The sequence below is a fragment of the Nyctereutes procyonoides genome, unplaced genomic scaffold (assembly GCF_905146905.1).
Source record: "Nyctereutes procyonoides isolate TBG_1078 unplaced genomic scaffold, NYPRO_anot_genome, whole genome shotgun sequence".
In the NCBI taxonomy this organism is placed as follows: domain Eukaryota; kingdom Metazoa; phylum Chordata; class Mammalia; order Carnivora; family Canidae; genus Nyctereutes; species Nyctereutes procyonoides.
In genome coordinates, this window is record NW_026575144.1 from 15,015,261 (window position 1) to 15,041,351 (window position 26,091).

Below are 26,091 nucleotides of genomic sequence, written 5' to 3' on the forward strand. Positions count from 1 at the left end.
ATGTACTTATCCTAAATGGTCCTTTCTTCTGCCTGTATACTTCAGAGGCTTTTTGTTTACTTTGGAGATTAAGGAACCTCAGCAGGTGTATTTGTCTCGGGGTTTATTATTTTCTATGATACTCCTTCCTGGAACATGATGAGCTGTTTGGATCTGCAGATTCAAGTCTTCCTTTATTTAATGAAAACTTTTTATACTCTCCCCCTTAAGAGGATTTTCTATTCCATTCGTCCTCCCTGCCTGGAACATCAGCATCCAAATGTTGGAATGTTGCTGCCAGTCTTTATTTCTATCACCCTCTCTCTAACTGCTTTGATCTGACTGTTCATCTTTTCTTTTGCATTATGTATGAGTTTCTGAAGCCTGTGCCTCACGTCATTAATTTGGTTTTCTACAGTGTGTGTTACATTCTTTGCTTCTTCTAATGCTGTTCCCCATCCCCCTAAATTTCTTTCCTTAGTTTTCCACCTCCTTTTCCAACTCATTATTTTATCTCCTCTTTGAGCTAGTGTTTCATAGATTCTATGTTTTCTTTACATTTCTTGAGACTATAAAGCAGTTCCCTAAAGTTTTCTTTGGTGTTCTGGAAGAAGACTTTTTCCTAAATGAATACTTTATTGCTCTTCTATATGCTATAGTCTGGTTCTTGATTTTTTTGGCAGGATGTTTACAAAGGTCCATAAAATTTGTAGGGAACCACAAAAGACTCCGAATAGCCAAAGCAATCTTGAGAAAGAAGAACAAAACTGGAAGCATCACAATCTTAGATTTCAAGACATACTACAAAGCTGTAGCAGTCAAAACAGTATGGTGCTGGCACAAAAGCAGACACAGAGATCAATGGGACAGAATAGAGAGCCCCAAAATAAACCTACACTTATGTCATTAACTAATCTATGACAAAGGAGGCAAGAATATACAATGGAGAAAAGACAGTCTCTTCAACAAACAGTACTGGGAAAACTGGACAGCTACATGGAAGAGAATGAAACTGGACTTTCTTACACCATACACAAAATAAACTCAAAATGGATTAAAGGCCTAACTGTAAGAAGACCCAAAACCATTAAATTCCTAGAAGAAAACATAGGCAGTAATTTCCTTGGCATCAGCATAGAAACATTGTCCTAGATGTCTCCTGAGGCAAGGGAAACAAAAAACAAAAATAAACTGTTGGGATGACACCAAAATAAAGCCTTGTAATCAATAAAACTAAAAGGCAACCTATGGAGTTGAAGAAGATATTTGGAAATGATACATCTGATAAGGGGTTAGTATCCAAATATATAAAGAACTTATGCAACTCAACACCAAAACCCCAGAAACACTCCAATTAAAAAAAGGATAGAGAGGGACAACCCGGGTGGCTCAGCGGTTTAGCGCTGCCTTTAGCCCAGGGTGTGACCCTAGAGACCCGGGATCGACTCTCACATCAGGCTCCCTGCATGGAGCCTGCTTCTCCCTCTGCCTGTGTCTCTGCTTCTCTCTCTCTCTCTCTCTCTCTCTCTCTCTCTCTCTCTTTCGATGTGTGTCTCATGAATAAATAAATTTAAAAATCTTTTTTAAAAAAAGGGCAGAGAACCTACATAGACAATTTTCCCAAAGAAGCATCCAGATAGCCAACAGACATGTGAAAAGATGCTCAACATCACTCATCATTTGCATCAAATGCAAATCAAAACTACAATGAGACATCACCTCACACCTGTGAGAATGGCTAGAATTAGAAAGACAAGAAACCTGTTGGTGAGGATGTGAAGAAAAAGGAACCCTCGTGCACTGTTGGTAGGGATGCAAACTGGTATAGCCACTGTGTATGGAGGTTCCTCAAAAAATTAAAAGTTCAATTACCATATGATCCAGGAATTCCACTACTGAGTATTTACCCAAAGAAAACAAAAACATTAATTTGGAAAGATGCATGCACATTTTTGTTTTGTTTTTTTTTTACAGATTTATTTATTTATTTGAGAGAGAGAGGGAGAAAGAAAGCAGGGGGAGGGGCTGAGAGAGAGAGAGAGGGGAAGAAAGACTCCCAAGCAGACTCATGCTGAGTGCAGAGCCTGACATGGGGCTTGATCTCACGACCCTGAGATCATGAACTGAACCCAAATCAAGAGTCAGATGCTCAACTGATTGAGCCACTCAGATGCCCCTGCTGCAATGCTTTTTAAAAAGTAATATTGCAAAATTGGTAATAAGGGAAATGTCCAAGGATAGAAGACTAGTTAAATAAATTGTACATAAGGTGATGGGGTAAAGAAGTAGTAAAATGACATTTCAGGAGAGTATTTACTGACCTGGATATGTCATCATAATATACTATTTGGTGATATAAGCCAGGTTGCAAAACATAATCACTCCAATTTTATAAGAAGAAAAATAAGCAAATAGCTAGACAGAAAAAAAAACCATGAAAATGTAGTGGTTATAAATTCTTTAAATTTTCTTCCTCATATTTTTATTTTCCAAAATTATCTAAAGTAAATGAGTACCATTTTTATGAACAGAGAAATAGCTTCATTTATTTATTTATTTATTTATTTATTTATTTATTTATTTATTTATTTATTTATTTTAGATTTTTAAAACTTATTTATTCATGAAAGACAGAGAGAAAGAGACATAGGCGGAGGGAGAAGCAGGCTCCATGCAGGAAGCCCGATGTGAGACTCGATTTCTGGGACTCCGGGATCACGCCCTGGGCCAAAGGCAGACGTTGTCAACCGCTGAGACACCCAGGCATCCCTAAAATAGGAATTAAAGCCCTCAGAATAGGAGACCTACTTTCTCAGTCTCACCTGAAGCCTCTGGATGTTCTCTCTCTCTGAGGAGCCTTGCACACACTAGATGCTTAGAGATATATCCAACTTACTCTCATATCTTTATGGTTTGAAAAAAAGTCTAAATAGAATAAGCAGAGTATATGTAAAATATATCTGCTATGCTTGCAAACTCAGTTCTTGTGTTTTTGCATTGCCTATACAATATTTTTATCATGTATTTACTTTTTTGTTATTATTAATTTATTAAAAGATTTTATTTATTTGAGGATGGAGGAGGAACAGAGGGAGAGGGACAAGCAGACTCTGTGCTGAGTGCAGAGCCCAACATAGGGCTCAACCCCACGGCAATGAGATCATGACCTGAGCCAAAATTAAAGTTGGATGCTCAACCGACTGAGCCACCCAGGAGCCCATGATCATGGATTCTCTTTTCTCTTAAACACCAAATTACAAAACCTCAATGTCCAAGAGTAATTGGGAATAATTCCTTTTTTTCTAAGGCAATTCTATTTCCCTTTTCAAATTGTTTTCTCCAAAATTTTCTTAACTGTTAGAGAGATGACTGTGAACGATTGTCATTACTTGTCATGATATAATCTTTTTTTTTCTGTCAATAACTTCCCAGACTAGTCTCTTCTGCTGCTGTCTTTTATAACATTATTCTTTCTGCTCTCATTTTTTAGCAGTCTATGAAACGCAAGTTGATATAAAACATGTTGATCTGTCAGCAATCAGCATATCAAGCCTGTGTTGACAAAATTAGTCTCAGCTGAATGGCAGCCCTATTAGGGATTGTTAGCACATCCACAGCTGTTTAAGTCATCTGCTACAGGCCTTAGAGCAAATAGAAAGAGAATGGGCATTGTCGGCTGGCAAGTCTGTCAGCTGTTTCCTGGTCCCAGCTGAGAGTTAGGTTTGCTTAAGGGTGTGGTCCACCTCCAGAGCCCACCAAGTCACCAGCCCAATGTCAGCAACTTCTTTTCCTGCAGGGCAGGAGAATCAAAGCGCCCTCAGCGGTGCCCAGTGGAGAGGCAGCTTCCATGAGCCTTCTGGGAGCCTGGGACCTGGCCTGCTCAGGATCTCTGTACCTTCCCCACGGGACTACAACTTCTCCACAGTAGCTCTCTCTCCTGGGCTGGACAAGCTGGCTCCAGAGACCATTTTCTCCACTTAAACCTCTTATGCTTGGTTCAGCTCATATCTGCCATAACTGTTTGACAAATTTTCCCTGTTTGATGATCAACATCACTTATGTAATTCTCAGTAGAATTTTATATTGCTTAAGCCTCTGAGGGTGAGAAAAAGAATAAGGCTCTGGTATTCTTCTCCTGCGGACCAAAATTATTTCCATGATAGTCATCTGTATGTGCTATTTTATTTTATTTTTTTAGGATCCTGAGTATCATTTTCCAGGCTTTTTGCTTTTAGGGAGGCCATACAGGGTTTTTTTTTTTTTTTAAGATTTTATTTATTTATTCATGAGAGAGACAGAGAGAGGCAGAGACACAGTCAGAGGGAGAAGTAGGCTCCATACAGGGAGCCCCATGCGGGACTTGGTCCCAGGACCCCGCCCGGGATCATGACCTGAGCCAAAGGCAGACTCTCAACCCCTGAGCCACCCAGGCATCCCAGCCATATGGGTTTTATGTTGAATCTTTTTTGTTCTTATGATATGTGGCAAATATTTACTTTTTTCATTTCTTTTCTTTTCTTTTTTTTTAGCAGCTGATACTGGTTCCCAAAGAGAGAGCCCATCTTTGTTAGAAAATGCCCTGAGGAGCTCCTAGATCAGACAGAGAATAATCCCACGGTTGCTGGGAAGCAGGTGTGAGTTGGAGGAGGTACTCAACAAACAGTAAATGCAGGTAACAAGGGTGCTGAGGCGGTGGGAGGAGGGTCTCGGAACCCAAGTGCGTGTGGGCCTGAGGTCTGGCCGTGGGCTGTGTGTAAAGCCCTGGCCCATGTTCCCCGAGAAGTCTGGGATGAAGCAGACGTTGGCCCTGATGCTTTTGTGCAGATAATATTTTGGGGGGACAAACAGGACTTTAAGACCACAGTGGATATTTTGGCTACATTTTCCCTCCATAAAGTGCCCAGACCTCTCTGAGTTCAGTTCTATGCTTTTTCTTACCTTTGCAACGCAAACAACCACCTAATGCTGTTACTTTTTTCCTCTTCTCTCTCCCTTAACAGACATCCTGTTAACTCTCATGAACTGGAAGCGCCATCCTTCCCTTCCCTTCCCTCCTTCTACAGTAGACTCACTTCCAAACCTTGCCAGCCATGGTCCTTTCTGGTTGCGTTCCCAACACCTGTCCTAGCCTGCGCTGTCCCCCAGGCCCCCACTGCTGTGCTTCCATCCGGGAGCAGCTTCCGTGGGACTCGTAATTGCAATTATTTCCTCCACAGAGCCTCCTGATGTTCCCCCTGCAGTGTACTCCTCCCTCTGTCCAGGGCCCAGCGAGAGGCATGGGGCACTCATCCCACCCCTCCCCCCCTCCCCACCCCGCAGTAGCCTGTCCTTTCTTCTAACACGTGCACCTGGCATTCCCACCACTTTTTCTATGAATTCAGTGAATTCTATGAACTGCTCCTTGACTCCTTGCATGTGGCTTCCCTCTGTCACTTACCATCCAGGCTCCTCTTTTCCCTCCTCCTCTCCTGCCGTGAACTCCCACCCATTCTAGAAAGACCACTTCTTCTCCCTGGTGACTGTCTTCCTCTTTCCTCCCTTCTCAAGGCCCTATTAAGGTCAATTTGTTTTTTGTTTTTTTATATATATTTATTTTTTTATTGGTGTTCAATTTGCCAACATATAGAATAACACCCAGTGCTCATACCATCAAGTGCCCACCTCAGTGCCCATCACCCAGTCACCCCCACCACCCACCCACCTCCCCTTCCACCACCCCTAGTTTGGAGAATCCTTGATGGCTTCTCTTTCTCTCCAGATCTGTGTTTTAGTGTCTAGCTAATTGATACCGCACTTCATTTAGCCAAGAATTGCATCAAGTAGATTTTTTTCCCCAAAGCCCTGCTGTGCCCTAAAGCAAGAGGTGTCTAGGCTTACAACCACATGGGAACTTCACACCCATTAGGATGGCTATTATAAAAAGTAAGTATTGGCGAGGATGTGGAGAATATTGAAACTTTATGCATTGCTGGGGGATATGTAAAATGGCATGGCCCCTATGGAAACCAGTGTGGTGGTTCCTCAAAAGCTGAGCTAGAATTACTGCATGATCCAGCAATCCCACTTCTGGGTATGTACCCAAGAGAACTGAGATCAGGAACGCTAAGCACTTGCACACCCATATTCAGAGCAAGACTGTTCACAGTAGCCAAAAGGCAGAGGTATCTCAAGATGATGAACACTGTCAACAGGTGAATCGATAAATAAGATGCGGTACGTGCAATGGAATATTCTTCAACCATAAAAAGGCAGGAAGTTCTGACACATGCTACAACATGGACAAACCTTGAGGATGTACGCCATGTGAAATAAACCACACACACACATCCTCTTACATGCATAAGGTTCCCAGAATAGTCAAATTCATAGCAACAGAAAGTAGACTAGAGGTTGTGAGTGGCTGGGGAAGGGGGGAATGAGGGGTAGAGTTTCTGTTGGAGATCATGAAAAGTTCTGGAGAAGGATGGTGGTGACGATTGCATGATACTGTGAATGACCTTCATGCTACTGTATACTTAAAAATGGTTAAAATGGCAAATTGCATGTTATGTGCATCTTATTACTTTTTTAAAAAAATAAATACATGTTCAAGGTTTTGTGAGTGACAGAAAAAAACTCACATGTGATGGTGCAGCTACAGCAGAGATATGTCCCTCGGGGCCACTTCTCTCCATAGGAAGCCCTGGATCATCTTTTCAATAACAAAACTCTGCCCACTCTGAACCAACCTGATGTGGCTGTCAGTAGCCTCCTCCCTGGAATTGCGACAGTCTGAAGATTACTGCAGGAAGCACTCTCCTGGGATTCCATCACCTGGTCACCGTAGGAACAGGATGACCTACCCTTCTGAATACCATCTAACAAACCTGACTTTGAGTTGGTTTATGATTTCTCCTTGTTCTTTTAGAGACTGTGCATGGGTCTTCAGGGACTCTTGAAGAGCCCTTCATTGTGGGGACATCTGGTGACTATCAGGGCTGAGGGGTGGTGGGTGACTGTCACAGATGAGAATCTATAATTACAGAATTTATTGTCCTTGCCAAAGTTAGACTCCTGGGCATGGCAGCTGTCCCACTGCCAAAACCGGTGCCCACTTTTTTCCTAGTCTCTGGACATGGAGCTTGATAGTTGGGCTCTAACTTCTTTCTCCATGGTGTCTCCCACACAGACTTTTTTGAGTTCTGCACCTGTTTCCTGGTGTGTCTGCCTCTCTGATCCCATCTCTGCACTCTCCTCCTCCCTACACCTGTTTCTGCAGCTTTGGCTGCCTGCTGGCCTCTGACAACTTCATCTCTTGCTGGCAGGTCAGTTCTCTCATGTCCCCGGCTCCACACTTCATCATCTGGATGCTCCGTACCTACGTACCTGGCACCCTCAAGCTGTCCAAAGTGGCTTTTGCAGCATGACCTGCAGCTCTTCTGTCAAGTCCAGTTGCTGGAAATGAGCCCTGCTTAGCTTGCACTGGCCCCCTCTTCCCCTCCCATATCACTTCAGAACCAACTACCAGCTCCTACCTCCACAAGGCCTCTGAGCAATATAAGGGGGCAGCCCTGTGTGTTTGTATCCCAGCACCACGGCTAGGGCAGAGCAGGTTTGCAGGCATCTTTATCAAAAGGGCAAGTCTCTAGGGGCACCTGGGTGGCTCAGTCAGTTGAGCAACTAACTCTTGGTTTTGGCTCAGGTCATGATCTCAGGATCTTAGGCCTGAGCCCTGCATTGGGCTCTGGGCTCAGTGTGGATCTGCTGGAGATGATCTCCCCCTCTCTCTCCCTCTGCTTCTTCCCTGCTCACTCTCTCTCTCTCTTTCAATTAAAAATAAAATAAAATCTTAAAAAAAAAGAGTCTCCCCACCATCCTCATCCTCTCAGCAAATGCTTGTCCTGTGTATCTCATTCTTAGATTCATTTCTGTACTATTGGGGCTCTCCCTCCTTTAGAATTGTTTGGTTCCTTGCTCTTTCCTCTCACCTAGAGATCAAGGAGTGATGTCTAATATATAGCTGGTATCAATACAGGCAAGATGGAGATCCTGAGTACAACTGGCATACTCATGCCAATGTGTATCACACTGCATCCCCTCCTTGCTTCATATATCATTATGTCACTGTGCATGCTTACTGTCACCTTGGATAGCTGGAAACCCCAAAGCCTCGGGGAGGGAATGACTGTCCTGACAGAGGCAGGAGCTGGTGCTCTCTGGCCATAACTTCTGCATGAAGGCAGGTCTCAGCGATGGGAAGCCCGGGAAGGCCTGTTTGCTCTGCCAGCAGGAGGCTTTAGGAGGCACCCACTGCCCCCATGCAATCTGTCTTTTTTGAATCCCAGATGCTTGGGCGAGACCCTTGGTTCTGTGTGCCCAAGGCCCACTGGACTTGAGACTCCTGCTGTCAGGCTCCTGATGGGGTTCCAACTCTATCACAGCTGATGAGCCTAAATGGCATTTCAGGGCCACATGTTTTGCCTGGCCCCCTGCCTGCTCGTAAGTGGCATCTGGAGACTAGGTGATTTCATCTTGCCTCAGCCTTCCCAGCATGAAGAGATCTACACTCATCAGCGAAAGAACATGGTGGGAAATGACTGGCACCTTTCTTCACTTTTCCCATAGGAACATTTGACAAACACAGTGCACGGTTCAATGCTCCACTCCCAACAGCATCCCTGTCAAAATACCCAACGTTGCCTAACCTCGACGTCACTGGATTGGGCAGGAAAACTATGATTGATCTCGCTGTTCAACCCTCTTGCTTATTGGCATGACAACAGAGCTAAATAGAGCTGGGATGAATATGAGTCTATTTTTGGCAACTCCTTACGGAATTCATGCACACTGTGTATTTTGCATCATTTGAATCCTTGAGCACACTTGGAATTTGGATGCAAACCCTCATTTGTAAATGTTACAGCTGCCAAGGTTGGCTGGTGGCTCTGCTGGGTGACGTGTTAACTCTCAGAAGGAAACAGGAGGAGTGTTGTGAGCTGGGTTTTGGTCAGAGGGTAAGGCTGACTCGTGCATGCTTACCTTCACCCTGTCCATACAGGCTTCCATCTTCAGCTGCTCTACAGCCTTCCTGGCTTGGGAGATGCTAGTGGTGCTGTTGTTGGACATGACTTCTTTCATTCTGCTGCCCCTGAAACAAGCAAAGGTGAAGAACTTTCACCTTTGGTGAAAGGTGCTGCTTCCAAGGTGAGGAGGACTCTGGCTTACCTTGATCCTCTCTCATGCTCCCTACAGCTTCTCTGTCTGAACCAGGGAGCATTTGTATGTGAGCCCTCCTGGGACCAGAGAAAGAAATGTTTCACTAGAGTGAGGGAAGCGTGACCTCAGATTTACATTTAGCAAGACTTTCTTAGCTGTAGGTAGAGGGAGTGGAAGACGCCTGATGGCCCCAATGGTACTTTGCTACCCCTGTGACCATAGGTAACACCTTGACTTCTATGTAGTATTTTTTTTAAGATTTTATTTATTTATTCATGAGAGACACAGAGAGAGGCAGAGACATAGGCAGAGGGAGAAGCAGGCTCCTTAAAGGGAGCCTGATGGGGCACTCAATCCCCAAACCAGGATCATGCCCAGAGCCGAAGGCAGACACTCAACTGCTGAGCCACCCAGGTGTCCCTTCTGTGTAGTACTTTGTTAGGAACAAATAATTTTCCTACACGTTTGTTCATTCACTCTTCTAGGAGCCTCTAAAGTTGCAAAACATATTAAGTTCTGTTTTGTAAGTAAGGAAAGTACAAAACTCAGAGAAATTAAGACAATAGCTAAAGATCTCACAGCCAAACTGCAGAACTAGAACCCAGACTCAAAGCTTTGAAGCCCAGCGAAGGAGAGTTCTTTCCATGGTTTCAAATGGCCCCCCAACAACCTACCCCTGTAAGTACTGTGTTTCCCCTGAAAATAATTGCTTTATTATTAATTTTAACTTGCTCTAATTCCAAAAATCTTAGACTCTAGGTTGGGAGTTTGTTTTTAAACAATAACACACACACACACACACGCACACACACCTCTATCCCAAGCATTGATATATTTTTTCTAGAAGAAGCAAGAAATTCTCCCTGATGTGACATGGAATCATGCCACATGACTAAGAAAAGAACAGTGTAATGCTAACTGTTCCACAAGCAACCATAGATTTACACATAGATGCCGTAGGTTTCAGTTGCCCCCGTGTAACGACAGGGACATATATATATACCTGAATACACATGCAGAAATGCACGCACGACTCTCCATGGTGGGGTGTAAGAGACCCCAGGGTTTCCAAGCCCCAACTATTCATGATTCTCCTTCTGTCATTGAGTAGAAGTTCCCAACCAAGACAGGAACACACACCTACTAGACTCTGATTTAGGCAGATTTTCTGTATCTTATAATAAGAGACTTCAAAAAGTTGCATGTGGGCATGTGAAGCCACCACCATGTCTCACCTGGACCACAGAGTTTGCACATATGTGAAAACCCCAGAGCGTGGCCTGTGCACCAACATACGGCTTAGCCTCCTCATGTTTCCCTGTGTGCCTTTGGAAGCTACTGCCCCCTGTGTGACCCATTTTCGGCTCTCAGACTGAATGATTAGGCCCCTTCCAAATAGTTTGGTGTCTCTGGGTACCCTCTCCTCAGCATATAAAAATATATTTATGTCTTTTTCATCACCTTTAAATAGATAACAATAAAACAAAAAACCCTCATTCCTCCTAATTTCTGCTCTTACTCAAGAAAGAAGGGATAACTACAGATGCCCATGAAAGGACCCCTTACATAGCACATCATGGAAATGCCAAAAATAAGGAGACAGCACTCTTCATGGGACACAGGATGACAAGCCTGCTCCATTCCACCTCCTCTGTCTGTTCTGCTGCCCCTCAGCCCTGTCAGACCTCCTCTTACAGGAGTCATCAGTGACCCCATAATGGTTTCATATCTGTATGTTCATGTGCTGTCTCCATCCAAGTGGCTGGTAAGGTTTCACACAGCACAGGTACCCAGAACCTGAATTGTGCCCCCCGCACCCCAGACCTGGACATCTGTAGTTCACAACCTCCTGAGGTGATTCTGGCACAGGCCACAGGTGGAGAACCATGGCTGGCTGTCAATCACTTCTACTCTATTGTTCCTTTGTGTTCACCAAATTACCTTGAGAGCCGAAAATGGGTCACACAGGGGGCATTCTTTGCATTTTCAGGACTCTCTAAATCAGCCCTTTAAAAAATTTAATCAGTGTGTGAATCCCTGGGGATCTTGATAAACATAGGTTTTGATGGAACGGGTTAGGGTATGGTCCAAGAGTGTGCATTTCTACTCAGTTCCCAAGTATTGCTGGTCCATGAGCCACACATTGAGTAGCCAGGCTCCAAATCACTGAATGGTAACACTGGAAGGGAACTTAGAGGTCCAGGTCCGATCCTCTTACTTTTTACATGAGGAAACATATTCAGGGAGTAAGTAACTTGATTTTGTTGAGCTCCTTCGTGGAAGTGGAAGGAAGCATTTCCCTAGTGTGGCTCCCAGCCTGTCGCCCCTCTTGGGCCTAGTAAGGTGTTTGGGGCAAGAATAGGGTATCCCCCTTTCACCTGGTCTCTCCTGCTCTCCCAAGACAGACTTCATCCCTCAAGTGATCTTGAACTTTATCTAACTTGGGACTGAGATGGCAGGGGAGGAGGCAAGACAATACAGGGAGACTAACTGCACTTTTGCCAGCTGGAGCTAACAGCAACCGATGACCTGCAGGAAGGTTCATGAGGCCCTCCCCCCAACTTGGCTAGGTAGCTCTTAGGTTCCACCTGAATAACATCTCTGCCCTTTTGAGGTTATCCAGACACTGTACTTGCACATGAACCAATGGATGTCTCTCCACATGCATAAGTGTGGATGTACACTCCAACTTGACCCATTCAGAAAAATGGCAGCAGGGACAAAGTAGAGATGGAATGAAGCTAACCATGCACAGTGACTCACGCCTCTCAGTTTTTTTTTTTTTTTTCTGCCTCTCTGCTTTTGAGAAGATGAGACAGAAAGGAAAATGAGCCAGCTGCTCCAAGCAGGGGCTCTGTCACTGCCCGGGTCAGACAGTCCTTTCTTCTTGGGCACACGGGAACCCACTCACCCACAGACAGGTTTCACAGGGAAAGTCTTACAGGCTGTGCCCTGTGCATAACTCAGAGTGGGGTGGGGGGCATGGGCAGTGCGAGGTGTACACAGCTTGGTTTCCCAGTGGAGATCCAGCAGCACATGGAGATGGCTCAGTTCTCCTCTCCCATGTCCCCCAACAGGGAGCACATCTACTCACATGGGGGATGATGTGAGGTGGCGGGCAACTTGTAATACAGACTTCATAAGTGCCTTAGGTCTGCCGTGGAACATGGAGAGGGTGACAGGATAAGAACAGCTGCTAGAAGAAAGAGTGTGAGGACCTGTTCACACATCAAGGACCCTGACAGCCCAGCCTCCCCACAGGCCCACACATGCACCGCTGGCAGACACCTGGTCTCCAGAGAGAACCCACTTTTGGAAAGAACACATCACTTCCTCACCTGCTGAGAGGCGGCACAGTGACAGGCTTGGGCAGGGGACAAGCTGGTGGCAGCAGGAGCAGCTGACAGTCGTCAGACGAGAGGCTGATTCAAGGATCCTCCTTTGAGGCTCACCTGAAAGCACAACCAGAGTTGGGTTGGCAGGTGTGGCAGAAGCCAGCTGTGCCCCAGGCCCACCCAGCTCTCAGTGGCCTCACCACGCTCAGCAGCTGTCTCGGCGAGCCCACGGACTCTCGTATCAGGCCACATGGGAGATGGGGAGCCACAGGCAGAAAAAGGAGCCCTGATCTGACACAGGAACATCTGGAGGCCATAGGCTGCCCTTCCTGGCCTGAACATCGCTCCCAGCCGCACACACCATCCCACTTCCTGCCAACCTCTGCCAAACACAAACCTTTTAGATGTCTTATTATAAAAAGCTAGACCAATTGTAGAAAAAATGTGAATATAGAGAAAATTACAGTAAAGAAAATAAAAATCAGTGATAATGCCTTTTCCCAGAATTGACCACGGTTAACATTATTCCTATGCATATTAGAAATAAGCTGATTCCAACCAAAGGACATTTAACACAGAAGAGATGACTTGATCGGGTGGCTTTAAAGCCTTCTTTAAAGTCAGGGACTCTCCACAGAAAGACAAGACAAATAGCTTGTTGCCTCCCTCCTCTGGAGAGACTGACTCTGGGGCAATTGGCGCATCTCCCAGGGGTTTCTTGAATATCTCACCCTATAGCATCCATTTTTGGGGAATCCCAGGGACCCTGCAGCAAAAATAAAGGCTGGACTTCAGGGAATGATGTGAGAAGTTGTGCTCAGTGCATTTTCCCTAGCCTACTCCGGAGGGTCCTGCACTTCCCCACTGTGAGTTTCCTTCACTCCCACCATCTCTAGGTAAGTCCTAGAGAGGAGGCCTGCTGGTCTGCAGGGGCAGAGCCTAAAGCCTGCCACCTCAGCAGGTGATTTTAAAGCAGGGCTCCAGGAGTCTTCCCTGCCTGCCCTTTGGACAAACATGAAGCCCTGGGGGGAGAGGGTGGGGCTGGTAAACAAGCCGTCAGACCAACCCAAGTCCCCCTCCATGCCCTGACCTCTGCTTCCTTCAGTTATCTAATTTTGTTCTAAAGTCAGATGTGCCCAGGAGAATACTCTCTACTCTCAGGGTCTTAATGTCTTCATCCTTAAAAGAAAGGCAGAAAACGTTCCTCTGAGCGGGTGTCACATCACAGTTTCCCACAAATGTCCTGTAATAAATGCCACAAATGGGGGAGGGTGCCTGGGTGTCTCACTTAGGCATCTGCCTTGGGTCATGATCTCTGGGTCAGATCATGATCTCCAGGTCCTGGGATCAAACCCCACATTTTGGTCCCTGTTCAGCGGGGAGTCTCCTTCTCCCCCTCCTTCTGCAGCTCACCCTAATTGTGTGTGTGCGCTCTCTGTCAGATAAGTAAATCTTAAAAAAAAAAATGCCACAAATGGGACGAGAAAAGCTAGGAGAGAACCAGACGATACACAGATGACGCTGATGTTTGCTTTATGAGCTAGATGAGATATTTTGTCGCTGGACACATCCTGACTTAGAGTCTAAGGCTTCGTGCGGCAAATTCTCTTGCCTGGCTCCATCAAAAAGGGATCCCTGATCACAGAAGTTTGAGCCACAGCCGTTGTTTTGCTCCTCCCTCTGGAGGGCCATGCAGCACACTAGCACAGTAAAGACTCTGAGGAGTCCTGCAGTAGAAGCAGCCCTTTTACTCAGCCCCACCACTCCCCAAATGGTTGATTCAGGAACACCCCAGGTTTTATTTTTGTTTTTTAATGAAATGATGCATCTCATTCTTTTCCATCACACCCTGGGGTCAACAGACCCATCGACACAAGTGGCTGCACCAGCTCTGGCTGCCCAGAGGGCTGATAGGATGGAGAAGAGCCCTTGTACCATTCCCCAGGCTCCTGCTGCTCCCCAGCCCATTGTGGGAAGGTCTACCTCTACCTGTGATCCCTAAACCAGCTGCTATCAGAACCCCTGGTGGGGGAGGGGGGGTAGACCACTAAGGCCTGGCTGTCCTCCACCTCCATGACCCTGGGCTGCTGTTTTCTTTCTGGCCCCCCTGGGGATTCTGACACCTCAAGTTCTCCAACCACTGCCCGAGTCTGTTGGTTCTGAGACTTTGCTGTGCATCTGCATCACCTGGGGTGTTTAAAGGTGAGATGCACTAGTCACACCCCAGACCTGAGTCACACTGTCTGACTTCCCAGGTGATCCTGAGGTGCAAAACACATGTGGAAAGACCTGGCTCTAGTCTATGTCTATACTGGTGCTTGTGAAACTCTGCTGTATGTGTGATTCATGCAGATCTCAGACTCTCACTCAACAGATCCAGGTGGGCCTGAGATGGCGACCTGCCTTAGTAGCCTGGGAGCTTGTTACAGATACAGAATCAGGTCCCACCCAAACCCCTGGAACTGAATCTGCATTTTAATCTGAGTGTAAATTAGAGTTGGAGGCGCCCTGTGCTGGAGCAGGGGGGCCCACTGCCACTTTATGCAGGGACTCTGAGCCCAAGGTGAAGAGACTTTATTGAAGACACAGGAGTCAGTAGGTGGGGGATGGGAGAGTCGCTATTCTCCTGGCCCTCCTGTTATTCACTCTCCCACTCAGCTTTTGTGCTGCTCCTTTCAGTGACTTAGTTGATTCTGGTAGTTCTTGGAGAGACCATACATTACAAAAAGACTATTAATTTCTCCTTGTCCACTTGGCATTTGCATAGCATCTTCCATTCAATGCTTGGGGCATATTTCAGAAGTCAACCCACCAACTTGCCCTGGGCCCCAGGAGGAGCTTTAGGAACCTTCCCAGATTCACTGCTGTTTCTTAAAGTGAGACAAATTATTAGTGCTAATAGAACTTAGCTCCTGATTGGCTTCCTTGATCTGTTACTGAAAAACGCTGCCTCTTAACAGCACTAAATATGCTGCCATGATGTTTTCAAAAGCCTCCCTGCCCCCCAAACAGAAAAAAATATACTCACCTGTAAACAAAATGCCGTAATCTCATTGTGAAACTCTAGAAAGATCCACCACGTGGCCACAGCTGGCTGGGAGGTCCTCAAGGGCAGAAACTGGTTTTACTAATGTCTGTGTTCCCAGGACTAACCCAGGACAGGCCCGCTGTCCATGTTCATATAAACATGATTCACCTATGCATGAAAGAACTAACTAGGGCTTCATAGCAATGGTGTTAATTAATTCTCCATGACTGCTGTTGTTTCAATTCTTTTTTTTAAATTAAAATTTTATTTATTTATTTGAGAGAGAAAGAGAGAGAGAGTGTGTGCATACACAAGCAGGGGGAGCAGCAGAGGGAGAGGGAGAAGCAGACTCCCACCTGAGCAGGGAGCCTGATATGGGGCTCCATCCCAGGACCCTGGGATCATGATCTGAGCTGAAGTCAGATGCTCAACCATCTGAGCCATCCAGGTGCCCCTATTGTTTCAATTCTGAAATGGAGCTAATTCAGCATCCAGTTGTGAAATGTAATGACCTGAAGTCATACATATTTGCTGGTGGTGTGGTGCTGGGCCTTGAGGAACCAAGATCATAGTCTCTATTCTCAGAGCTTATAGTCTAGTGGGGGTGTTGCACATTGTTCATACAATCGTGCTGATGAATGTATTCCTATACACAGAGGCACACAATTCATAGTGGGTGTATAACCAAAGAACTTGACTTGACCTGGTGGTCTAGGTTGGTTTCTATGAGAAATTCTGAAGCTATAAGGAGGAATGAGACTTGCCTGCCCTCACAGAGTTCAGTGTCTGAGGGGGAGAAGGCAAGTAATGAATGGTCACGGTGTAATAAGTGTAAGTGGGGCTGAACCCATTCCCTCCTTTTCTTGTAATATGTAATTGTGGCCCATTGTGAGGGGAAGATGGAAGAGCAGGAAGATCCTGAGCTTACCTCCTCCCACGGACACACCATGGCTACAACTACACATAGAGAACTCTCTCTGATGATGACCTGAAGACCGATAGAACAGATCTTCCACAGCTAAAGACATAAAGAAAAAGTCACATTGAGACAGGCAGGAGAGGCAGAGATGTGGTCTGATCAAGAACCACACCCCAGGCCTGGTGACCCACAAGCAGGAAGGATATCACAGGCACACAGGTCCTCCCAGAGGAGCGAGGATTTCCAGCCCCACATGGGGCACTCCCTGCCTCAGGAATCTGCACTGCCAAGAAGACAAATCCTGATACATCTGGCCTTGAAAGTCAGCAGGGCTTAGCTCTGGGAGACCTGAAGTGCTAAAGGCAACCATGACTCTGCCGTTAAATCTCTCACTCTGAGAACCAGCACTTTGAAAAGTGCCTGGGTTATATGTGAAGGAGATTTATTGACTAATTTTTGGGTATGCGCCAGAGGGACAGGGATCTGTAGGAATTTTGTCCAAGAATGGAAGTGCTGGCAGGTGGCATTTCTTGCCCTTCTTCAACCTAAATGGAAGCAAGAGAAAAGAAAACAGTGCAAGGGAAAGCTCATAAGACTAGCAGGTGATTCTCCAGCAGAAAGTTTTTAGGCCAGAGAGTGGCATGATATCTTCAAAGTGCTAAAGGGAAAAAACTTGTAACCAAAAATATTCTACTTGGCAAGGTTATCATTCAGAACCGAAAGAGAAAGAAAGAATTTTTAGAGAAACAAAAGTTAAAAGAGTTCATTACCACTAAACTGGTCTTTTAATAAGCATTGAATTATAAAAGCATTCTTTAAGGAGAAACAAAAAGGCCATAACTAGAAGTAAAAAAAAAAAATGAAGGAAAAAATGTCAAATATATAAAACATGGAGTGGGGAGAAAAACGTAGTGCTTTTAGGATGTCTTTGAATTTAAGCAACCATCAACTTAAAACGGTTTGCTCTATTTCTGCAGGGTGTTACATATAAACCACATGTACCACAAATCAAAAACCTATAATAGATGCACAAAAAAATAAGGAGAAAGGAATCTGGGTATAAAACTAAAGAAAGTCATCAAATCATTAGGGAGGAGAGCAAGAGAAGAAGATAGGAAAAGAGAAGATCTATAAAAGCCATCATAAAACAAGAAACAAAATGGCAATAAGAACATAACAATCAACAATTATTTTTTTTCAACAATTACTTTAAATGTAAATGGACTAAATACTCTAATCAAAAGACAAAGAGTAGGTGAATGGATAAAAAGTCCAAGTCTCATTTATATGTTGCTGACAAGAGACTGACTTTATATCTAAAGATACATGTAGACCCAAAGTGAAGAGATATAAAAAGATACTTCATGAATTGGAAATGAAAAACAGCTGGATTGGTAATACTTGTATTGCACAAAATAGACTTCAGAACAAAAACTGTAAGAAGAGACAAAGAGGCACACTAGGTAATGTTAAAGGGATCAATTCAACAAGAAAATTTAACAATTGCAGATATCTATGCACCCAACATGAAAGCTCCTAAATACACAAAGCAAATATTAATAGACACAAAGAGAGGAATTGATAGTAATACAATATAATAGTAGGGGACTTTTACATCAATGGATAGATTGTCCCAACAGAAAACACAGAAACTAGTGGCTTTGAATGACACATTAGGCCATGTGGACCTAACAGATACATACAGAACATTCCATCCCCAAAAAGCAGAATACACGTTCTTTTCAAGAGCACATGGAACATTTTCCAGAATAGATCATGTTAGGCCACAAAACAAGTCTGAAAAATTTAAGAACATTGAAATCATTTTAAGTATCTTTTCTGACCACAATGCTAAGAAACTGAAATCACAAGTTTTCTGGGAAACAGGAACACATAGAGGCTGAACAACACACTACTAAACAACCAATGGGTCAATGAAAAAAATCAAGGAGGAAATGAAAAAAAAAATACCTTGTGGTAATTGAAAATGAGATCATAACATTCCAAAAACTTTGGGATGCAGAAAAGCAGTCCTAAGAGGAAGTTTATAGAGAAACAAGGAAAATCTGAAATAATCAAATTTACACCTCAAGGAATTAGAAGAAAACTAGAAAAAAAAAAAAAACCAACAACCCAACAAAGTTCATGTTAGTAGAAGGAAGGAAATCAAGATCAGAGCAGAAATAAAGGAAATAGAGACTAAAACAAACAAACAAAAACCAGTAGAAAAGATCAACAAAACTAAGAGATGTTTCTTTGAAAAGAGAGCCACACTGATAAACTGTTAGCCAGACTCATTAAGAAGAAATGGGAGGACTCAAATAAGTAAAATCAGACACAGAAGTTGCAACTGGCATCACAAAAATACAGAGGATTATAAGAGACAACTACAAAAAGTTATACACAAACAAACTGTACAATCTAGAAGAAATAGACAAACTCTCAGAAACCTTCAACCTTCCAGGGCTGAATCAGGAAGAAATAGAAATCTGAACAGATTATTAGTAATGAAATTGAATTGGTAATCAAAACTCCTAACAGAAATAAGTGCAGGACCTAATGGCTTCACACGTGAATTCTATCAAATGTTCAAAAAAGAGTTAAGACCTATTCTTCTCAAAGTATTAAAAAAAAATGGAAGAGGAAGGAAAACTTCCAAATTCATTCTATGAAGGTAGCATTTATCTCATACCAAAACCAAAGACTTAAAAAAGATAGAGAACTACAAGCCAATATCCCTGATAACATAGATGCAAAAATCCTCAACAAAATATTAGCAAACTGAATTCAACAATACATTATAAAGATTACTCACCAAGATCAAGTGGGATTTACCGCAGGCATGTAAGGATGGTTCAATATTTGTAAATCAACATGATACACCACATTACCAATATGAAGGATAAAAATCATATGATCATTTTAGCAGATGCAGAAAAAGCATTTGACAGAATTCAATATCCGTTCATGATAAAAGCTTCAAAATACGTTCAAATCTTGACACAAAGGTATCAAGAAAAATTTAAGAAGTTCTATTTGGAAAACCAACTATGAGGCATTATTTACAGCGAGGATTCCACCTTATGAAGCCATGTTCACTTCTAGGGGTTTAATTTTTATGGCCACAGACTGGTAGGTGGGCCTGTCAGATCCCACATGTCCCCACAAAACAGCTCACTGAAGAGAGAGCCCAACACACACCCCTGGATCACTAGCCACACTTTGATCTTGAGTCACTATTTCCAACATTGCACGGTACATATCATGCAGATTTGCTCTTTGGTCCAATCCCCACAGGTTAAGGGGGCTACAAGTAGAAATGTAAGGATATCACTGTTTTTACCCTAAAATCCAAAATCCTGTTAGATAGTAAGCCCTTAAGGTGGCACTGCTTTGGGCATAAAAGCTGAGGAGAGGTTCTCCTGGTGTTCACAGCAATCATTTATTCAACATACATTGGTTTTGAATTGCCAAAAAGATTTTATGCATTCAGTCAAACATGCTGGAGTGCCCCCCAACAATGGAGCTTCAAAACAAGAGACATGATTGGAGGAAATATTTTTTCCTGAGAAGTCATAACTACTGTAGTAGCAAAGGCCAGGTTTTCTGTACATGTAGAAGCAAAAAATGGTACTTTAGCCTCCCAAGAGAAATCTTGCTTTTTTCTCAGAGTCATGCCAGGGTAGAGCTGAATATCCTGACTCCTGAACAGAAAATCAGGTGCTGTCGCACCGGGCTGCATTGGGAACATGGTCCCCTCTGTCCCTTTGGTCCCCTCACAAGGCCATGGCCATGCCCATCCAGCTTGAACCACTCTGCAACTTAAACACTGTGATAGTTGAGCTTGATGCATTTTACTATCTGGGTCTCCATTACTCAGTTTACATCTTGATTGCCTGATAGTATCTTCCTGATATAACAGTTCATTACACCGAGGCTAATCCAGCACAAGAATAAGAACTTTTAGCATGGCACATGCTGTAACGGACCTGAGGGGCAAGTGGATTCTTAGAAGAGTATTCTGGTCTGAACGAAGCTGGAGCCTGCTGGTCACCAGCCACAGGTGACTGCCCTCCTTATCTGGCCCTGACTAAAGTCAAGAAAATTAGAGAAGGTTGGCAGACCAGCTGTTATATTTAAGGGCATTTGACTAGTTATTTGACAAGGTAGTGCAGAATAAACAGAAAAAGAGAACCCAGGTCCATCTTCCATGTGACCCTTAATACTTCCCACTCTCTCATCTACATAGTTATCCCCAGACATCCTCTAATTGTTTCCTTGACCTTGCAGATAGTCTAAAAATTTTATTTGGCAGGAGCAAGCACTAAAAAGTCTAAAAGTGCTCTGTTGCTTTTATATCAGCCATCACAGGGTATGAAATTCTTTTTCTGCCTGCCAGATTAAACATTCATTACTCAAACTAGACCATGCCATTGACCAGTGTGAATACAGTGAAGAACAAAGACCCAAGTCCTGTGTGTGGGATCTTATAGTATATAACAAGATACTTTTCATTTTTTTCTCAGGGCAACTCTACTGAAGTGTGTGGGTCACTGCACCAATGAAGAGGCCATTTAGAGGTGATGTGGCTGGGCCAGTGTACTGGCTTCCTAGGATTGCCATAAGAAATTACCAAAACTTGGTGGCTTGAAAACTCATTATTATTTATTCTCATAGTTCTGGAGGCTAGCAGTTTGAAATTAAGACCATGTTAGGACCATTAAGACCATGCAGGGCCATGTCCTTTTTGAGAATATTAGGAAGAGAATCTTTCCTCTTCTTTTCCTGATCTGGGGGCTCCCAGCAATCCTTGGCATTCCTTGCTTATAGAGACATGACTCCAATCCCTGCTCCCATCTACACAACCCCCTCCCCCTCCATGTTTCTGTGTCCTCTCCTTTTCTTCCAAGGGCACCAGCCATATCCTGGATATAAGGCCTTCCCTAATCCAGGATGACCTCTAACTAATGGCATTTGCAAAGACCCTACTTCCAGATAGAACCACATTGTGAAGTTCCAGGTGGGTAGAAATGGGGGGGGGGCACTATTCAACCCAATCTGACCATGACCAAAAGATTGTGGCTATAGGACTGTGATCATTTCTATGAAGCAACATAAGTTTTGCTCTTTGTAAGACCTGTTAGAAAACACCTCTCTGAGAATGGCATCGTGTTTTATGGCTATGTAAGAGAAATTCATCCTAGGGTGATAGGAACATGGGCTGAGAAACAGCCTATACAACAGAATTCATAAATTATACCCATCTCGATTTCCCCAATTTACCAATGAAATAGCTGAAGTCTAGCCAGTTATTTCCCCAAAGTCATTAAGTAGCTAATCAGTGGAGAAAAAAATATGATGAAAACCCCAGGTTGATCACCCTTCATTCATTCATTTGACTCTTACTGTGTCAGGCACAGCACTGAAGAAATGAGAGTGATTCATACATGATTGTCACCCTCTATCTCGTGGGAGACAAATCTCACAGCAGCATATGCAGTCAGTTTCCAGAAGTCACCACAGAAGTCTAGGAAGGGTAGAGGGGCCAAAAACGAGAGGATGGATTCTTCTTGGGGTGGGCAGGATGATAAGAGGAAGAGTGGGAGGGCTTCATACTCAACCTGATCCTAAAAAGTGACCAGGAGGAGCCCACGAGGCAGAGGGAACAGCATGTGTGAAGGTAGACAAACCACAAACAAGCCTGACATGCTCTAAACACTGCATCGTTCTTTATTTCTGGAGCCCAGGAGTGTAGGGGTCAGATCACAGAGGGTCTCAAATGCCACTCTAAGAGGGTGAGACTTGTATCAAGCAAACTTATAATCAACTGAAGGGTATTTAAGCACTTTTACATTTTAGAAAGATCACTTCAGCATAGTGTGGACATAACCAGAGGTGAATGAGGTAAGCAAGAGACCAGTTTGGAAGCTCCACGAGTCTAGATGAGAGACTCCCTGTGTGCAGTTGAAGCTCTGGCAAGGAGAGGAGATGGAGGGTGATAGAAAGTTGGTACTAGGATGGAAGTATAGAGAGGATGACATTAGGATTTGAACGTTGGGGAAGGTGGGGAAGGAAAGCGCCTGGCCCACGGTCAAGGAGATGGTGTCAGAACACTCACCAGGCTCAAGAAGAGAAAGGAGGGCTTGCAGATGTGTGCAATGAGTTCACGTGGGGTAGTCTGCGTTTAGGGTGACCTTAGGACACCAAAGAGAACGTACCCAGCAGACAGGCGGGCTGACAGGGATATAGCTTAGAAGTGACTTTGAGCTGAAGTGGGAGAATTGTAACTCATGACCATTATGGGGCACCAGAAGTCGGCTTATGGAAGCCTCAGAGGAGGTGGGAGCATGAGTCACAGGGCAGGGCCAGGTGAAAGCCTTAGCTCAGACCTGCATGGCAGGGCTGGGCAGAGGAAGGAGACCCCATGCTCATCTCTGTTCTGTTTCTTTGCTCTTCAGTCTGTATTTTCAGAATTATAGAAATAAAAGATTCAATACTGATAAAACCAATAAATTACTGGCCGCAGCCAAGACCAAGATGGCTGGGAGATGTGCTGTTCTCCTTGAGAATGCCTAGGCTGGTGCTGGCGCCCACCACCCCACTGGAGGCCCTGATGTAATTCTGGCCCCCTCAGCCCCTTTGCCAAATATGCAACTATGATCAACCAGGCCATGCCCTACAACTATCTGGAGCTCCTCTGAGATGATGGGAGCATGCCCTGCATGCCTAGGCAGCCCCTGGGGCCCTCAGGGTCCAAGCTCACAGTGGCTGAAGAAATTGAGTGATCATGTCTGGGTGACAGGGAGAAGTCCCCTTCCCCTGTGGCCAATAAAATGAGAAAAGTGAAAAAAAAAACCCACCCCCAAACAACAAATTATTCTTTATGAACCAAATGGCACAAAATTGCTAGGGCTGAGCCTAAAGCTTCATAAAATGAAATTCTGCAGAATGAGGAAGTGACAGAGGAGCTATTGTGTCACTATAGACACCAAACTATTATGTAGTTCATATGGAGAACAGTCTTACATGAGGCTGTTGGCCATTGCCAATGGGTAAAGTGTGGAGCTTGCTCTTGGGGAGACATCTGCCTGCAGAGGTGACCATACAGACTCTGAACTTACATATAGCTGCCCCTTGAGCACGTAGGAGTTAGGGTGTCAATCCTCCCTGCAACCAAAAATCTGCATATAACTTCTGACTCCCCACCAAATTTAACTACTAATTGTCTACCACTGACCAGCAGCCTTATCAGTAACATAGTTAACACTTATTTTGTATCTTTTTTTAAAAAATATTTTATTTATTTATTCATAAGACAGAGAGGCAGAGACACAGGCAGAGGGAGAAGCAAGCTCTGTGCAGGGAACTTGATGTGGGACTCGATCCCAGGACTCCAGGATCGCACCCTGGGCCGAAGGCAGACGCCAAACCGCTGAGCCACCCAGGGATCCCCCACTTATTTTGTATCTTATATGTACTTTATACTATATCCTTACAACAAACTAAGCTAGAGAAAAGGAAATGTTATTAAGGAAAACATAAGGAAGAGAAAGTATGTTTACAGTACTGTGCTATACTTATCAGAAATCAATCCCACCAGTGGACCCTTACAGCTCAAACCTGTGTAGTTCAAGGTTTCAACTGTACACTGCATATCACAAACTATGTAGTCAAAAATGCCAACACACATTCAGTGGGTCATGCCCTTTGGGCAGAAGCAGTTCATGCCAATTTGTCTGCCTCTCCCAGCCAGATCCTCTGCACCTGTTGGCAGTTTTTAGCCATCTTGCTAGGGTTCAGGTGCAGCTTCCAGCGTCAGAGCAGAGTAGAACCAGTGGCCTATCATGAGTCTGGACATACTGCCTCTCTCCAGGAAGGTTCCTCCTGTTTCCTAGGGCAGCCCTCTGCCCTCACTCTGGTGGTTCCCCCTAATGTGGGCTTCAAATGCCATGGCCTATCTGTGCCCTTGGGAAATAGTAGTCTTGACAGACAGACTAAGCTAGCTGAAGAAGACGAGGCAGTTCCATCCTCTGAGACCAGTTCCAGGAAATACTGTTTCTAAGGACTCCAGCTGCTGGCAACTGCATTTTATCTCTTACCATTTTGTAAGACAACATTTACATTGAAATACTTGACTTTCTAAATAAATTTGCTGAGGTGACATTCACCTGACATAATGAACTATTTTGAAGTGAACTTTTAGTACATTCACGATGTTGTGCAAACACCACCTCTACCTAATTTCAGTACATTTCCATCACTCCAAAATAAAACTTCATACTCATTAAGCAGCTCTCCCCAGAGTCCCTAGCAACAACCAACCTGCTCTCTGTTTCTATGTATTTGCCTCTTGCAACATGCTATATAAATGAGATAAAATTCAATAGGTGCTCTTTTGTGTCTGGCTTATTTCACTAGCATAATGTTTTGGGATTACACTCACTTTGTAGCACATATCAGCACTTCATTCCTTTCTATGACTGAATAATACTCCACTGTATGGATATACCACAATTTTCTGCCAATACTTTGTTTGATGAACATTTGAGCTGTTGGGATTACTTTTTTGACTATTTTGATTACTGCTGTTTTGAACATGCACATACATACATTTGACTGAGTACCTATTTTGAACCATTTTGCATTCCCACTAGCAATGTATGAAGGTTCCAAATTCTTGACATCTTCACCAATTTTGTTATTTTCCATTTGGAGGGTATTATCCATCCATCCATCCCAGTAGGTGTGAAGTGGGACCTCACTGTGGCTTTCATTTGCATTTGCCTAATGACTACTGAGCATCTGATGCCAATGTTGAGCATCTTTTCATGTGCTTATTGGCTTCATTTATTTTTTAAGAATGGTCTTAATGTGGGGTGTCTGGTGGTTCAGTTGGTTACGCATCTGACTGTTGATTTTAGCTCCGGTCATAATCTAGGGTGGCGAGATCAGACCCCGCTTTGGGCTCCATGCTCAGCACAGAGTCTGCTTGGGATTCTCTCTCTCTCCTCTCTCTCTACCCCTCCTCTCACAACTTGTGCTCTCTCAATCTAAGATAAATAATAAAATCTTTAAAAAAGAGGATGTTAAACTTTTAAAATTTTAAAAATCTCAAGTTTATAGAAAGGTTGCAAGTACATCACCAAGAATTTTTTTCTGAACCACTTGAGCATGAGTTACCAACTTGACTCTCTATTACTCCTCAATACCATGGATCTCCAGAAAACAAGGACATTCTCTTTATATAACTACAATACCACCATCAGTCAGGAAGTTTACATTGATACATCACTATCATCTGATCCTCAGACTCCAAGTTTCATAAAAAATACCAGTAATGTCCTTTATAGCAAAAGGAAACCAACTCTGAAAACACTTTGGTCTTGGATGTCAGCCTTCAGAACTCTGAGAAAATAAATTTCTTTTGTTTAAGCTGTCTACCCTGTGGTACTTTGTTTTGTTAGCCAAAGCAGACTAATACAGCTCCTCATTGGTTGCAAGATGAAAGCCAACCACATTAGTCCAGTACAACACCAAGGACTGAGCAAACAGACTCACATGATTATAATAGAACATAGACCAATCTATTTAAAAAGATAAGGACAGAAGTCCCAGCTTGCCAGCAGGACAGTGTC

At 43.9% G+C, this 26,091-nt stretch overlaps 1 protein-coding gene across 3 annotated transcripts in view; it reads right to left on the minus strand.

The window, feature by feature from the left end:
* Positions 1–26,091, minus strand: part of GNG4 (G protein subunit gamma 4) — a 79,070-nt gene that overhangs the window by 24,688 nt on the left and 28,291 nt on the right. For 2 of the 3 annotated variants that reach the window (XM_055308814.1, XM_055308815.1), the window contains exons 2-4: positions 12,513–12,626; positions 12,269–12,367; positions 8,998–9,106 (exon numbers count right to left, since the gene is read on the minus strand). In XM_055308814.1, coding sequence (XP_055164789.1) covers positions 8,998–9,106; positions 12,269–12,342 — 183 coding nt within the window. In that variant the 5' untranslated portion in view covers positions 12,343–12,367; positions 12,513–12,626. The remainder of the gene's footprint in view (positions 1–8,997; positions 9,107–12,268; positions 12,368–12,512; positions 12,627–26,091) is intronic. The other variant, XM_055308816.1, reaches the window with a different exon arrangement.